This window comes from Anabas testudineus, chromosome 4, assembly GCF_900324465.2.
Source record: "Anabas testudineus chromosome 4, fAnaTes1.2, whole genome shotgun sequence".
NCBI lineage: Eukaryota > Metazoa > Chordata > Actinopteri > Anabantiformes > Anabantidae > Anabas > Anabas testudineus.
Genome location: NC_046613.1, coordinates 1,366,902 through 1,380,233, shown reverse-complemented (window position 1 = coordinate 1,380,233; position 13,332 = coordinate 1,366,902). Strand labels below are relative to the sequence as shown.

General features: G+C 37.4%; 1 protein-coding gene across 5 annotated transcripts in view; it reads left to right on the top strand.

The window, feature by feature from the left end:
- The window catches only part of szt2 (SZT2 subunit of KICSTOR complex), a 71,164-nt gene that overhangs the window by 48,611 nt on the left and 9,221 nt on the right, over nt 1-13,332 (top strand). For 3 of the 5 annotated variants that reach the window (XM_026346126.1, XM_026346127.1, XM_026346125.1), the window contains 6 exons: nt 4-206; nt 646-742; nt 1,946-2,026; nt 2,980-3,054; nt 7,421-7,486; nt 12,379-12,592. In XM_026346126.1, coding sequence (XP_026201911.1) covers nt 4-206; nt 646-742; nt 1,946-2,026; nt 2,980-3,054; nt 7,421-7,486; nt 12,379-12,592 — 736 coding nt within the window. Of the gene's footprint in view, nt 1-3; nt 207-645; nt 743-1,945; nt 2,027-2,979; nt 3,055-7,420; nt 7,487-9,883; nt 12,593-13,332 lie in introns of those variants that run through there. The other 2 variants (XM_026346129.1, XM_026346128.1) reach the window with 2 other exon arrangements.

The window sequence follows — 13,332 nt, the reverse complement described above, 5'->3', positions numbered from 1 at the left end:
CAGAAACGACATCGCTCCAGTGATTCTACAGCGTCAGGTCGGGATCGGAGCTACAGCACTGACTCAGGTGAAATGCTGCCCAGTCGACTGAAGGAAGAACCCTGGCTGCTTGAAATTTCCAGCACCTTCCTCCAGCAATATGTCCAGTACTTGCAGAGCATGGGTTTTATTCTGGTCCAGGTCAGACCTCAGTCTCCAGCTCGCAGGTCTGTATCTGCAAAAATGGTTTCAAATATTTTATGATGTTGTTCTTTTAAGCTTATTCAAATTTATCTTGAATACAGTTTTCAATACACCACGAAGCAGAACACACATCAAGTCCTAATGACCATAGATATAATAGACATGCTTTGAACTGCACATTTCTTGTTTGCCAACTTAAAAATATTTAGCTCAATTTCTGACTTTTTAGCACTTTTAGCTGCATTCATCCATTAATCTTCATTTGTGTTTTGATTCTTATCTGATCTCTGATTTCCCAACACTAATACCCAATGGCTGATGTAACCAGAGCAAATGCAGGACATACTCACTGTGAATCATGTTCTTGTCCATCAGCCCTTGGACCCAGACCTCTCTGTTTGACCAGACCATACTATAACTGACCCTTGTCCTCTACCCCACTCTACCCTCTGTGTCTTTTAGCATTGCCCGAGCTCGTGCTGCTATGTTGAGCTCTATGTCATCAGAGGGGAGGATGTCTTTTTCCTATGTTAAGCAGAAGAGCGAGGACAGTCCCAAGGTAAGTGTTTACCTCAGAGATGCATAAAACATCACCAAACACACATTCAGGGATTAAGCCTGACTCTGCTATTGCAGCAATGGTCCCAATACATTTACATTTACATTTAGTCATTTGGCAGACGAGTGCAAAGGAAGATGCGGAAGAGTTCTGTTTTCAGCAGTTTTTTAAATATTTAAAGTGAGGTGGCTGAGCGTGCAGAGTTTATTACATTACATTTTTTATGTATGAATACATTTTTTATGTATGTATAACAAGTTGCTGGAACAAGGAACAAGACCAAGGCAGGAAAAGAGTAATGAGGTCTTGCCTAAGGACCCCTACTGGAGGAAGGCAGACAGATAGGATTAGAACGCCAGTCTCCCACAGAGGGCAGCGATCTTACCACAACGATATCGTTATTGGTGTAACTAGCTGTTGTCAGTTCATCCTCACAGAAAATGACTTGTTCAGGTTAAGGGTGCATTCAGGTTAAGGTAAGGGGAAACACACATTTTATCAGGGAAACAGGCTTCAACACAACATCTACATGTTTTATACAGACATTTCATGCTCATCAGGTACAAGTTAAATGGAAAAATTGTTTTGCAAAAGTTGTCGTAGAACCAGCTCTTCCTCTAACAGCCTGGCCGGCCCAACCATGCATCTGTGTCAGCAGTAAAAGTGAAAGGGGACGAGATGTGATTTCTATTTTGTTCATTCCTTTTAAATTGCGCTTAGCGTTCTGATATCTTACACAGTAATACATGTGATTTAGATCTCTTATGTTATTGCTAATTTCTAAAAAAGCTAACTCTTCTGTTTGAGTTGTAACACTAAGTGGACAACAAGTCCAACAAATGAGCAAATTGTAGTCCTTTAATCATTTAGTAATCAAAAGTCATTGGACAGACTGACTTAAAGCATGAAGTAAAAAAAATAAATCAGCGTTTTTGCAGTCGGTGAACATCTGAGGTCTTGGAGCTGCAGACGTTAGTAGCCTTTTTTGTACTGTATTTCTACCCAACTGTTAATTTTGGAAATCCAGTCACAATTGAAATCCCTCTGACAGAACTTTGCCTTTCTTTGAATTAACTAGTGTCTTCTTCATTTACATAGTAACATCTTTACTATACTCTGATCGGTGTATTAATTAGACAACACTGTAACAACACTGTACATTGTTATAACATTGTGTCATTGTTTTGTACACCAATTTCACAGTCTACAACATCTGGCATTACTGCATATCACCTCCAGAGGGCATTGCCAGGAGGGATTGTGTTGATGGAACTTGCTTTCCAGGTGAGATGTTAATCACGAAGGGTGCTCATTAACATGCTGTTGTTATAACAGCTATTTAGGTCACTCAATCCCTTTTACTTTTTCAGCTCTTTTGGTACAATTCTTGTATGTGTACTGTAAGTACAAGTATATTCTTATTGAAAAGACATCTTTAATGCCCCTAAAATCTGCCTGTACACTGTCATGCAAAAAAAAGTGTAGATTATAGTCAACAGACCCTCTCAGAAACAACCAGTTCTGCAGCCGTCATTGTATGTTGCACATTATAAATAAATTCACAGTTTGTTCAGATCCTGAGAGGATGGGAGGAAGAAGTACTTGTGTATTAGAACTTGTGTATTCATTCTTATATCCAGAAGGAGAGCTCTGTCCTTGCTTTGTGCTCTGTTGAGTGAGTTGGCTGAAGAAAGTGGACAAACAATGTCAGACTGCATGTATTCGGGCTTGGTCGTCGTGGGCAGTGTTTGGACTGAGCCAGATCAGTGATTGTGTCCCGGAGACTTCACTGGTTTCTACAAAACTTGCTTCTAGCATACTTGGTGTGTGTCTACATGCACCATAGAGTCATATAAATTTACCAAATAACAAAAAAGTTGATTTTGCATAATATGTCAGAAATTATGCAGAGCTACACAATAATTTTCAATATGAATTTCTCCAGCCACTTGTGTTAGTGTATGAATGTGCACTATTTTTAAAAGTTATTGAAATATTGCTTGAGACCGTAACTGGTAGATATTAAATCAGATTTAAAAAAAGGCCTGGCCTTGAAATTGTAAATGGTAAATGGAATTAAAATATCACCTGTCTCCCTGAAACCCAACCGACTGGGTAAACTTAGTCACATAGACTACACTTATTGTACTGTGCTCCTCATGGATAGTTTATAAACTGGTAAGGCACATAGTAATGACATACATTTTTGTTCACCATGTGTTATCTCCTTCTGCCAGGGATGTTACTTTTGTGTGAAGCAGTATGCACTGGAGTGTTCCCGCATTCCCATGGGCCAGACAGTTAACTCCCAGGTAAGTGCTCTTCAGAGTCTGCAGTGCTCTGTGGATATGCAACAATAAGCTGTTTCTGTAGTTGGGACTGAAAAAGAGAGGGTAAGAGAGCAAAAGAAAATGCATAAAAGCTATTTAGATTTCTCACTTATATATATCTAGTAGTTTTTTAGAAAGGTGCAGGGATTTCCAGGGCCTCTGGGGGAGGTTTGGGAATGGTGTTCCAGGGGATATTACAAGGCTACTGGCTATAGGTCTTGGACAAGGTTTCAGAGGCCAGGTAAAGTGAAAGTTTGGATATTTCATAGTGTATGTGTGTTATTAAACTCTAACTACAGTAATGAATCCAGTTACCTGACTAAATGTCAGTCTGGATTTACAGTTGTTTATGAGTTGGTACAGGTACAGATGCACTGTAAATTATTACCAACTTATATAATAAAGGAAGACTGTAATGCTCAGTGCTGTAGTTTTTTCCTCTGCTCTCGGTGCTATCATATTATTACTAGACCCTTTTTGCCTTCATATTTGGATGCGGATGGTCATAGCTATGATGTTTTTAGACTGGACTTCAGAGAGAGGCTCAGTCACACATTTTGGTTAATAGTGTGTAATGTCCTGTTCCTTGCGCTTTCTGTTGACGTTTGTGGATCTTGTCTTTGTCCATGGAAGTTGTTGCTGATAGAATCTACAGTTATCAAAAGAATAAGCTCACTGTGTTACAAACCTTATTAATAAGACAGAAACCAACAGTGTCTTAGTTCATCCCTCAATACTTTCACTAATTTCCCTACGCTGTGTCAGCTCCAAGTACATGAGTGCTGTCTGAAGAAGTTCATCTTTAAATCCAGATAATCTCTTATATTCAACATTTCGCCTGGTAAACTTCTCCTAGAGATTGTTTCTGCCATGTACATTGGCAAGAAATGTCGGTGAAGACTCTCAGTCATCCAGGTGAAGTTATCTGGAAGTGAAGTCATGGCAACTGGACTTCCTTTGCCCAGTTGCCATGACTCAACTTCCAAACAGCAAGAAATGAATTCTTTGGAATTTCTCACAGTTATAACAAAACCTTTTTTAATTATTAAAACCCAAACCATTGTGTTATTCCGTATTGTATACTTTTTAGTGTAGGTTAGAAAAAGGTTCTAAATCTCTCCGCTAATGACATAGACAAAAGCCAATTCGAGTCAGGAGTGGGTCCTGTCAGGGTGGCTGTCTTCCAGCTGAAGCTTATTAGTTATCAACTGACAATAAAGTAAATCTGCTACAGAATGGCTTCAATGAAAATAATGTTATTACTTTAACTGTATTGAAAGTTAATTATTGGTGATAATTTCAGTACCATCTACTGGCTGGGGACATTTTTCCTTTGATGCACATTGAAGCACACAGATGTGCGTGCGTGCGTGCGTGCGTGCGTGTTCATGGTAATGAAGGAACAACAGATTTTTACTTTTTGGGAAACAATGAACCTCTATGGTACAAAGTATCAGGATTTGATATGCACATAGTGTGTATTAGCAAGGGATATTTGGTGTTGGTTTGGGTCTTGTCAATAAGGAAAAGGCAGCCACATTGTTAATGGATCTGCAATTTAAACAAGTCAGGGCACACTACAGTACATACCCTACAGTTCAGAAGTTTGGGGTCACGTAGAAATGTCCTCGTTTTTACATGAAAATGAACTTTTTCAGCTGTGCAGCCTCCTACAGTTGTTTGTTTTGGGGCATTTCTCATTTAGGATCCCCTTCAGCAGATATAATGCAAGATTCATTGAGTGGAGATCTGGTCAGTGATTATTCTAGTCTTAAACATATGAAGTTGGTGGAGTGTTTTGAATCATCGTCTGCCTGATGAAGTTCCTTCCAATTATTTTTCTCTGTGAATTATTAGACAAATAAATAAATAAACCTTTCAATTCATCCTGCTGCTATCACTATTACCATTTTGTGCAAAGTTGTGCTTTCACACATGCAGCACACAGCAGGAGAAAGTCTTCCCACTTGGATAAATAGATTTCAGGTGGCGGGGTGGTCGCTGGCGGGGTTCATAGCGCATCAGCAGAGCAAATCCGAATGAGAACTTACTCTTAATGTGTATAACTCCAGTTTCCTGAAGGAAAGAAGCATGATCCATCAACAAAAAGCTGTTTTTTAACTGCTTGCTGTAAATACTCTGGACCTGCTGCCCTCCCATATGATCTTACATTGACATTAAGCAGAGTTTATACTGGGGGGATCGCAAGATAAAGGCAGGGTGATCTCTAAGCTGAATAACTCGGACCTTTGTGTTCTCACATGCCGCTTATCTCGGTAAAGCCTGGAGATGTTCAGAATGTGTGAGTGCAACTTATGAGATACTGCATAAATGGTGAGCTCGTTCCAGAAGCAGTGATGCAAACCCAAGCAATGAGCCTATTTTTCCATGCTTTAAAGATGGAACAAGAAGAAAGAAAAGTTTTTCTGGTTTGGATCAAAAAATTTTGGTCCAGTAATTTTGTGGCTTTCTGAGTCAAACTGCTGATGAGCTGATTGTTTGTACAGTGACCTTGAGTGTTCAAAAACGCTCTTATAAATAAAATGTATTATTATTTATTTATTATTACATCTGATGGTGTGGCATCTGTATTTCTGCTCTTGAAGTCTTCTTAAATGGTGGAATGTGACTGGTATTTTGGAGTCAGTGCTTTCTTTGTGTCGTGTGTGTGTGTGTGTGTGTGTGTGTGTGTTGTGTGTGTGTGTGTGTGTGTGTGTGTGTGTGTGTGTGTGTGTGTGTGTGTGTGTGTGTGTGTGTGTGTGTGTGTGTGTGTGTTAATTTCCTCAAAATTCTGCAAACTATACACCATAATAACAACGTGAAAGACGTTTGTTTAAATCTTTGTATCTTTTAAAATTAAAAACAGAAAATCACTTTTTTTTTAATTAAACAAATAAATAATAAATAATTCTAATAAACTTATTTCACATTCTCATTATGGGGTATTTTTTGTAGTTAAGCGCTGTAAATGCTTTCTGGATGCACTGTACCATCGAAGGGGACTGTAGAGACTCAATTAAAAACATTAGTTTCCATCTCTTGATTTTAAAAGTAGAAATATCTAACATCTAATCTATCTGATGTTATAAAATTAGCTTTTCTCACAAAAAACAAGGACATTTCCAAGTGACCCCATACTTTTGAACAGTAGTGTGCATTTCTAAAACAGAATAGTTTTTGGAACAGTTCTGTAAAATCATAAGCATATGTTGAAACTGTGAGGCCAGCCCATTCAGTAGAAATTTCCCAGTGCGTGTGCGTCAAATGTCCAAGGTTCAGCAAATTAATCTATCTTCCCTGTCTTGTTCTTTCTTTGCTCTTCTCTGGATATTAGGGTAAATTGAGGCCATGTTGGCTGGGAATAGAAATTGTATTTATCAAATAATATTTTAAGTGACTACTAGTTACTGTGTGACTTTCAAGTTTCTCATGGAATTTTTTTTTTGTCTTATCTTCCTTCCATCATTTCAACACCTATTCCTCCAGGTATGATACTATCAAATCACCCAAAGTAATTCCATAGCCAATTCTATACAATTCTGGTGCAGCAGAGAACAAAGAAGAAATGTAGCAATTAAATCAGGCTTCATACTAAAATAGCAGTGATTATACAAGAATACAAAAAAATCATATTTATATATTATTTATGTCAGTAATTGTTGTTATTAAAGACTTTAGGCATATTCTACAAGGTAAAAAAAATTACTATTAAGCTATTAACACCTAAAAGATTATTATCATAGCTTTTTAGCAGCTGCAAAGTTGAAAAAGCTTGCCTTTACATAAAATCTAATTTAATAGTTATCACCCAATTTCACATCACAGCATAAAAACATACAACACACTTCCCTGTTCAACAGTGCTGTCAATATAATAATTGGTTGTTTAACAATAAAGCTACCTTAATTCATTAAATATCATTATAATGAAACCTATCTTGCACACATCTGTATGGCATAAAGTCAGTTGGGCTCCTCCTGTGACAATACACAGGTACTCTAAATCATGATAAATAAGGTGATATTATCCATAGTGGGTATTACCACAATATGATGAATGGTATAAATGTAAAGGCTGTGGTGTTTGTGACCAATATAATGTGTGGTGATGTTTCTGGCCCCAGCAATGACTTGTGGTTTTAGTAGTCCACTAAGGCACCACTAGCCTTTTGAAATGGAGGTTCACAGCTCCAGTGTGTCTAATGTTTCTCTTATTGGTTTGTTGTTGTATGATAATGGTTTGGGAAACCATGTTCTCATTCATTAGGATGTAGTATCTCTTCAGTCTTCCTTTCCATCCATCTGTCTGTGTCTCTGCCCTGTCCCACCTCATGTCATCTCTCCATCAGGGAAGCCTCCTCACCAAACCTCGTTGCAAGCCGTTCCCAGATGCCACCCAAGTATCTGACTGTGCGGTATGTCCCAGATATTCTCAAGGGAGGGGTGTCTCACTACAATCAGGCTTCACCTCTCCCCATCGCTCTGCTTGCTACCATAAGTTCTGGTCTCTTCCTTTTCAAATCTACATGTCTGTCTTTTTGTCTCTTTGGGATTGAATGGGTTTCAGTGCTTAATGACGATCTTTTAAAACTGTGGGAGCTCCAGTTGCCACAAAATACAACTTAACTTACAGTAAATAAGCACCAGGTGTACCTGGATTTAGGATCTCAAAGACTGCTTTTACATGGGCAAGATATGAGGACCAAGTCAAACTCCCTTGTGATTGCCTTTTCCCCCTTGACTTTCAACAGGCTGTCCAACTTGGTGCTTGCTGGTTAGGTTTTTTTGTGGGTCTCTCAGCTTGTGATTTTCTAAGTGTCTGTGCAACTGCTTTTACTCTCTCTGCCCTTTCTCTAACAATCAGTATTTCCTCTTGCATCTCTAGTAGCAGGGCTTGATGGACCTTGAACCTATAAATACTATGCTGTCAGTTCCAAGTTATCTTTAATTCTAGGGCCTTCTCTTAGAAAATACATTATGCAGGCTTTCCATTGAATACTTAAAAGTCCTTAACTGAGTATACATACAAACCCATTTTCAGAAAGAGTGACTTTCTAAAACAAAATAAATTAATCAGCTTTTTACTTTTTTTATCTGACAGAAGTAGTAGTTTGTACTGACAAATTCAAAAGACAATTTAAGTGTATTTTTCTGGAAGTTTAGTCTGGAAGTTTAGGCAACTGAACTTATTTCTTGTTAGGTTGAAACGTTTCACTACTCAGCCAAGTAGCTTCTTCAATCAGAGGGTAGTTTGTTAGAGACCACAAATATTGTTGGCTTTTCTGTATCATTTTTTGTATAATTATACTGTAAGGTCTTAAACCTTACACTCTAAAGTGCCTTGAGATGACTGCTGTTGTGAATTGGCACTGTACAAATAAAATTGAATTGAAAATATATCCTTTAGGTTAGTTTCACATCACACCTAACCTGAATAGGCTTGTTAGGTGAAACAATGGTTTAAACAGGCAACAGGTTATTATGACTTTGAATTAATATAAATGCTTAAGTGATGGAATGAAATGAAAATATTTGTCCTCTGTTATACCACCACACTGAATTTGAAGTTGATACATTATTTTAAAACGTAATATTGTGAAACTTTTTTTTTTTATCCTTTATCAATATTTTCTTATATCCAAAGAAGTGGGAAAAAGAGGTTAGCTCAGGAAGGCCCATTATTACTTAGAACTATCATAAACACCCTAACATTGTTCAGACAAAGACAACTCTGTTTCTCTTAAAATTTGCATACAGAACATATGAACCCAAAATTTTTAACCATGGCAGATCCACACACTTACAGATGTGGGCGAATGTTTTGGTGCCGTTCCTTAAAAGAAGTAAAAAACCCTCAAAGGTCACTGAAATAACTTGAAACTGAATAAAGTAATAATAAATAAAAATTAGTTTCCAATTAGTTTTAATTAAAAACATAAATCTTTTTATTTAATGTTAATTTTTAGTAAAGATTTTTTATTATTACATTTGTCAGTTTCAATTTATTTCAGTGACCTTTGTGGGTTTGTCTTTCTTATAAGGAAAGTGCAAATAATTTCTTCCACATCTGTATCTGATTAAATGTATTTATGTAAAAGGTAACTAGAGTAACCAGGCTCTTTAAAAATGAGAAATTGATATTTAACCAAATTCTTCAATGAACTAGATGTGTGGTGGTGCTATAGTGCAACCAAAATGTAATTATGCTCATAATATTTATATGTCAGAATTAATACATTCAGGCTTTTGTTATATTTTGACAAATGGTGCCATCAAGTCAATGCCTTTTCACAGAAAGTCATTGAATATATCAGCAGGACATTCTGCAAGTGCTACAACATTGTGGCTTCATACACACAGAGCGCGAGCTTTTGGCCTGCCCGCAGTCCAGATCTGTCTTCTATTGAAACTGTACACTGTGTGCACAATTATTAGGCAAATGGTTGTTAAAACTTGTTAAAACATGTTTATTGGATTAATGCATATCAGGTCATATGTATTTTATTAATGAGGGAGGGTGTGGCCTAAGGAGATCAAGACCCTATATCAAGGTGTGCATAATTATTAGGCAGCTTCTTTTCCTCAGGTCAAATAGACCAAAAAAGAAATTTAACTGACTCCGAAAAGTCAAAAATTGTCTTTCAGTAGGACGCAGCACTCTTGAAATTGCTAAGATTCGAGGGCGTGATCACAGAACCATCAAACATTTTTTATTAAGGAAAAAAAGACGCTAGTTAACTGCTAAAGATTTGAGGAGAATCAAACATGAAGCTACCAGGAAACCATTATCCTCAAGTGCTGTCATATTCCAGAACTGCAACCTACCTGGAGTGCCCAGAAGTACAAGGTGTTCAGTGCACAGAGACATACCCAAGGTAAGGAAGTCTGAAATCTGACCACCACTAAACACATACGTTGAAACGTCAAGACTCGGCCAAGAAATATCTGAAGCGAGATTTGTCATAGGCTTTATAGGCTGATGAGATGAAAGGCCTTAAAAATGAAAGCATAATGACATTGCCCACTTCCTCACCTGACCTACACCCTATTGAGATCTTGTAGGCCCTTCTTAAACAGGCGATTTACCGTGAAGGAAACAGTACACCTCTCGGAACAGTGTCTGGAAGGCTGTGGTTGCTGCTGCACAAAAAGTTGATCGTCAACTGACAGACATTATGAATGGATGGCTTATGACTGTTACTGAAAAGAAGTGTGGCTATATTGGTCGCTGATTTTTTGAGTTGTTTGTTTAGTTTTCACTTTAGCAAATGAAAATAAACAAGTGAGATGGGACTTTTTCTGTTTTTCATTTAGTTCCATAATAATTTTGCAAACTAACAGTTGCCCAATCATTGTGCACACATAGATATTCTCCTAAGAAACCAAAACCTACTTCCTAAAATATTTAGGATTGAGGTTTATTAACATTTTGGATTGAACAAGAGCACTGTATTTGTTCAATAATAAAAATAATCCTCAAACTACAGCTTACGTAAAACTTGTGCAGAATTAGAAAAGAGGACAACACTGTTGAGAGGTTGTATCTAGCAAGTATGGCCGAACATTCCACTTGCAAAACTTCAACAGCATCCTCAATTAAAATTATTAAAATGAAAGGTGGTTATATAACACAGTGGTAAACATGTCTCTGTCCCAACTTTATCAATTAAACTGGTCATTGAAAAGACTGAAAAGCTTTTCTTTGTAGTTCTGTCAGATAAATAGGTGCAAGGGAATTCACATATTATAGATTTTAGTTTTTATTGCATTTTTGAAAAAGTCACATCTTTTGTCGAAATAGGGTTTGTAAAACAAATCTAACATTCAACTCACGTCGAACACTATTTCACATGTGAGAGAAATAATGTCTTCTTAATGAATTTCCTATGATCAACTGCTATAAAACAAATACATTATTTTTAGATTTTTTACATAAAGTTCAGTATCCTGTGTGAAAAGACTTAGACCAATGAGCTACATCAACACTACCCGGTGGTATTAATGGGGTGGACAAAGGTCAACATGGGTATTCTACACAACTGGATACACACAAAGGTGTTGACCCCTGTCCCAACATCTTAACTGCCAGGTGGTTGTGTCTGATGTTGTGTTTAACATTTTTTTATTATCTCCATTACGTTTTTCACGTATGACTCATTTTACATACTCATTCACATATGTACATGTGGCACATTCATCACATAAAAAACGGCATTTCATAAGCGACATATGACATATACCCCAAAGGGTCTTGTTTGTTATTCACATTCTAATATAGCAAAGTTGTGGACACTTCCCTGGTCTGTTCACAGCCCAACATGATTAAGATCAGCTAATGTCTAACCTAACATTTGAAATGGGGTTATAAATAATTGCACTACATAATTAAATCTAAATCAAACAAGGTTAATGGTATCAGATGCCTAAACTGTATCACATGTAGGTATATGTTGTTTTATTGACATTTCATGTACCTATTTGTAACGTAGTACAGTATCATGATTGTTCTTGTCTTTATTTTAATCACTTGCTTTGTGTTTTTTCTCCTTTTTGGATGACCTCATGATTACAGCTTCTCTTGGCAACGTAGCCACTGTCATTAATTTCTCTTCCACAGAGTAAGGCTGACAGGAAATGAGCTGCAGCCGCTCAACTCAACCCAACTATCTATTCTTGTCAAAGTTACACAGGGTGTTTAAATGGATAGAACATGAACCATTTGGGATTACAGGTTAGGAAATAATACTTTTTAGCTTTATAGTCAAGGGAACACACACAGAAAAAGTTCTACCCCAGAGCTCTGAAATGTCCCTGTAGTCCCAGCGGCTTCCTGGCTCCACAGATAGCAGACTAAGAGGTTGAACTTAATTTGTCTACCAGACTGTGGGAACATCACTGGGTCGTTCACTGCATCCATTTGCATTTGCAATGAATGCTTTTGTTAGCTTCTGTTTGATGATGGATTTAATTAAATGAGATACTATTGTGAATCGGATTCATATCAAAATTTCCTACAAAAGTCTCTCACCGAGGAGCAGAGCAGCTGGAACAGCATGCTGTTCCCCTTCAAATGCAAAGCATGTTCACAAATGGATCATTGGACAGATGACCATTCTGAGAAAGCTTTGTCTGCCAGGTTCTATTCATTTTACAAAGTCATCCTTGTAATAAGAATGGCCAGACTGGAGTTTGAAATTAGAGTAACCTCTGCATCCGTGAAAATACTTATTCACTAAGACTTTTTTTCCCTCTGTGATTGTCAGCTGGTCATTCTGTGCTGGTAATGATCATGTCCCTTCTGGTTTAGCTTTCCATGCTTTTCACTGAGGAGTGTGATAAGGTGCGGGACCTGATGCACGTTCACTCCTTCAGCTATGACTTCCACCTGCGAGTGGTTCATCAGTACTTGGTCGGCTGCCATATGACACTGCGCCAGGGCTACCAGCTCACTGACTTCCTGGATGACTTCATCTCCTATCACCCAGATATTCCTAAGTTTGGCCGCAACCACGTTTTCCAAGGTGACTTTGGTGTTTTTCAAACAGCTCCAGTTGCTCTGGATAAATAGACCAGCAAAATGCAAAATTCACTAATGGTTATATAAGTAAACAGTGGGGCTGATCAGCTGTCCTATATACAAAAAGAGCTGTGCAATTTTCAACAAATACTTAATGCACTGAACAAAGCTGATGTTATTTCACTAACACTTTCACTTACACTAACTTGCCTAAATTACTGCTTAAATTTCATAAATCACTAAAGTTTCAGTTCGCTGTTCTATTATAGCTTTGTCAGCTTTGTAAGATGTTCACAGCAGAACATGGTTATTGTCCTTATCTTGATGATCTTTAAAAACTTTTCTTAGAACCTGGCATAGGTTTACAGTAAACAATTCAAATACTATGCAAATTACCGTGGCAATGAATTAGAATTTAAGCTTCAGCCTTTAACCTCAGCTGTCCCTATTTCAATATTGTGACCACACATACTGAATAATTAACATTCTACCTGACACTATGATGTTTTGTGCATGTTTTAGAGGTGAGATTTATTTTGGAGCAACACTTGAGTGGCAGTTACAGCAGTTTTAGTCTGGGGAATCTTTACATATTTTTGTCTCTCAGGTTAGATACTAGCACTAGAAATACATTAATGGAAATGGCTTCAATTTCTTTTCCTCTTTTATGTATCCGTTTACCACTGTTGCCTTACCAAGAGATCTTTCTAATTTCTAAAAGATATTTTTGTTTGTTCATGTTTG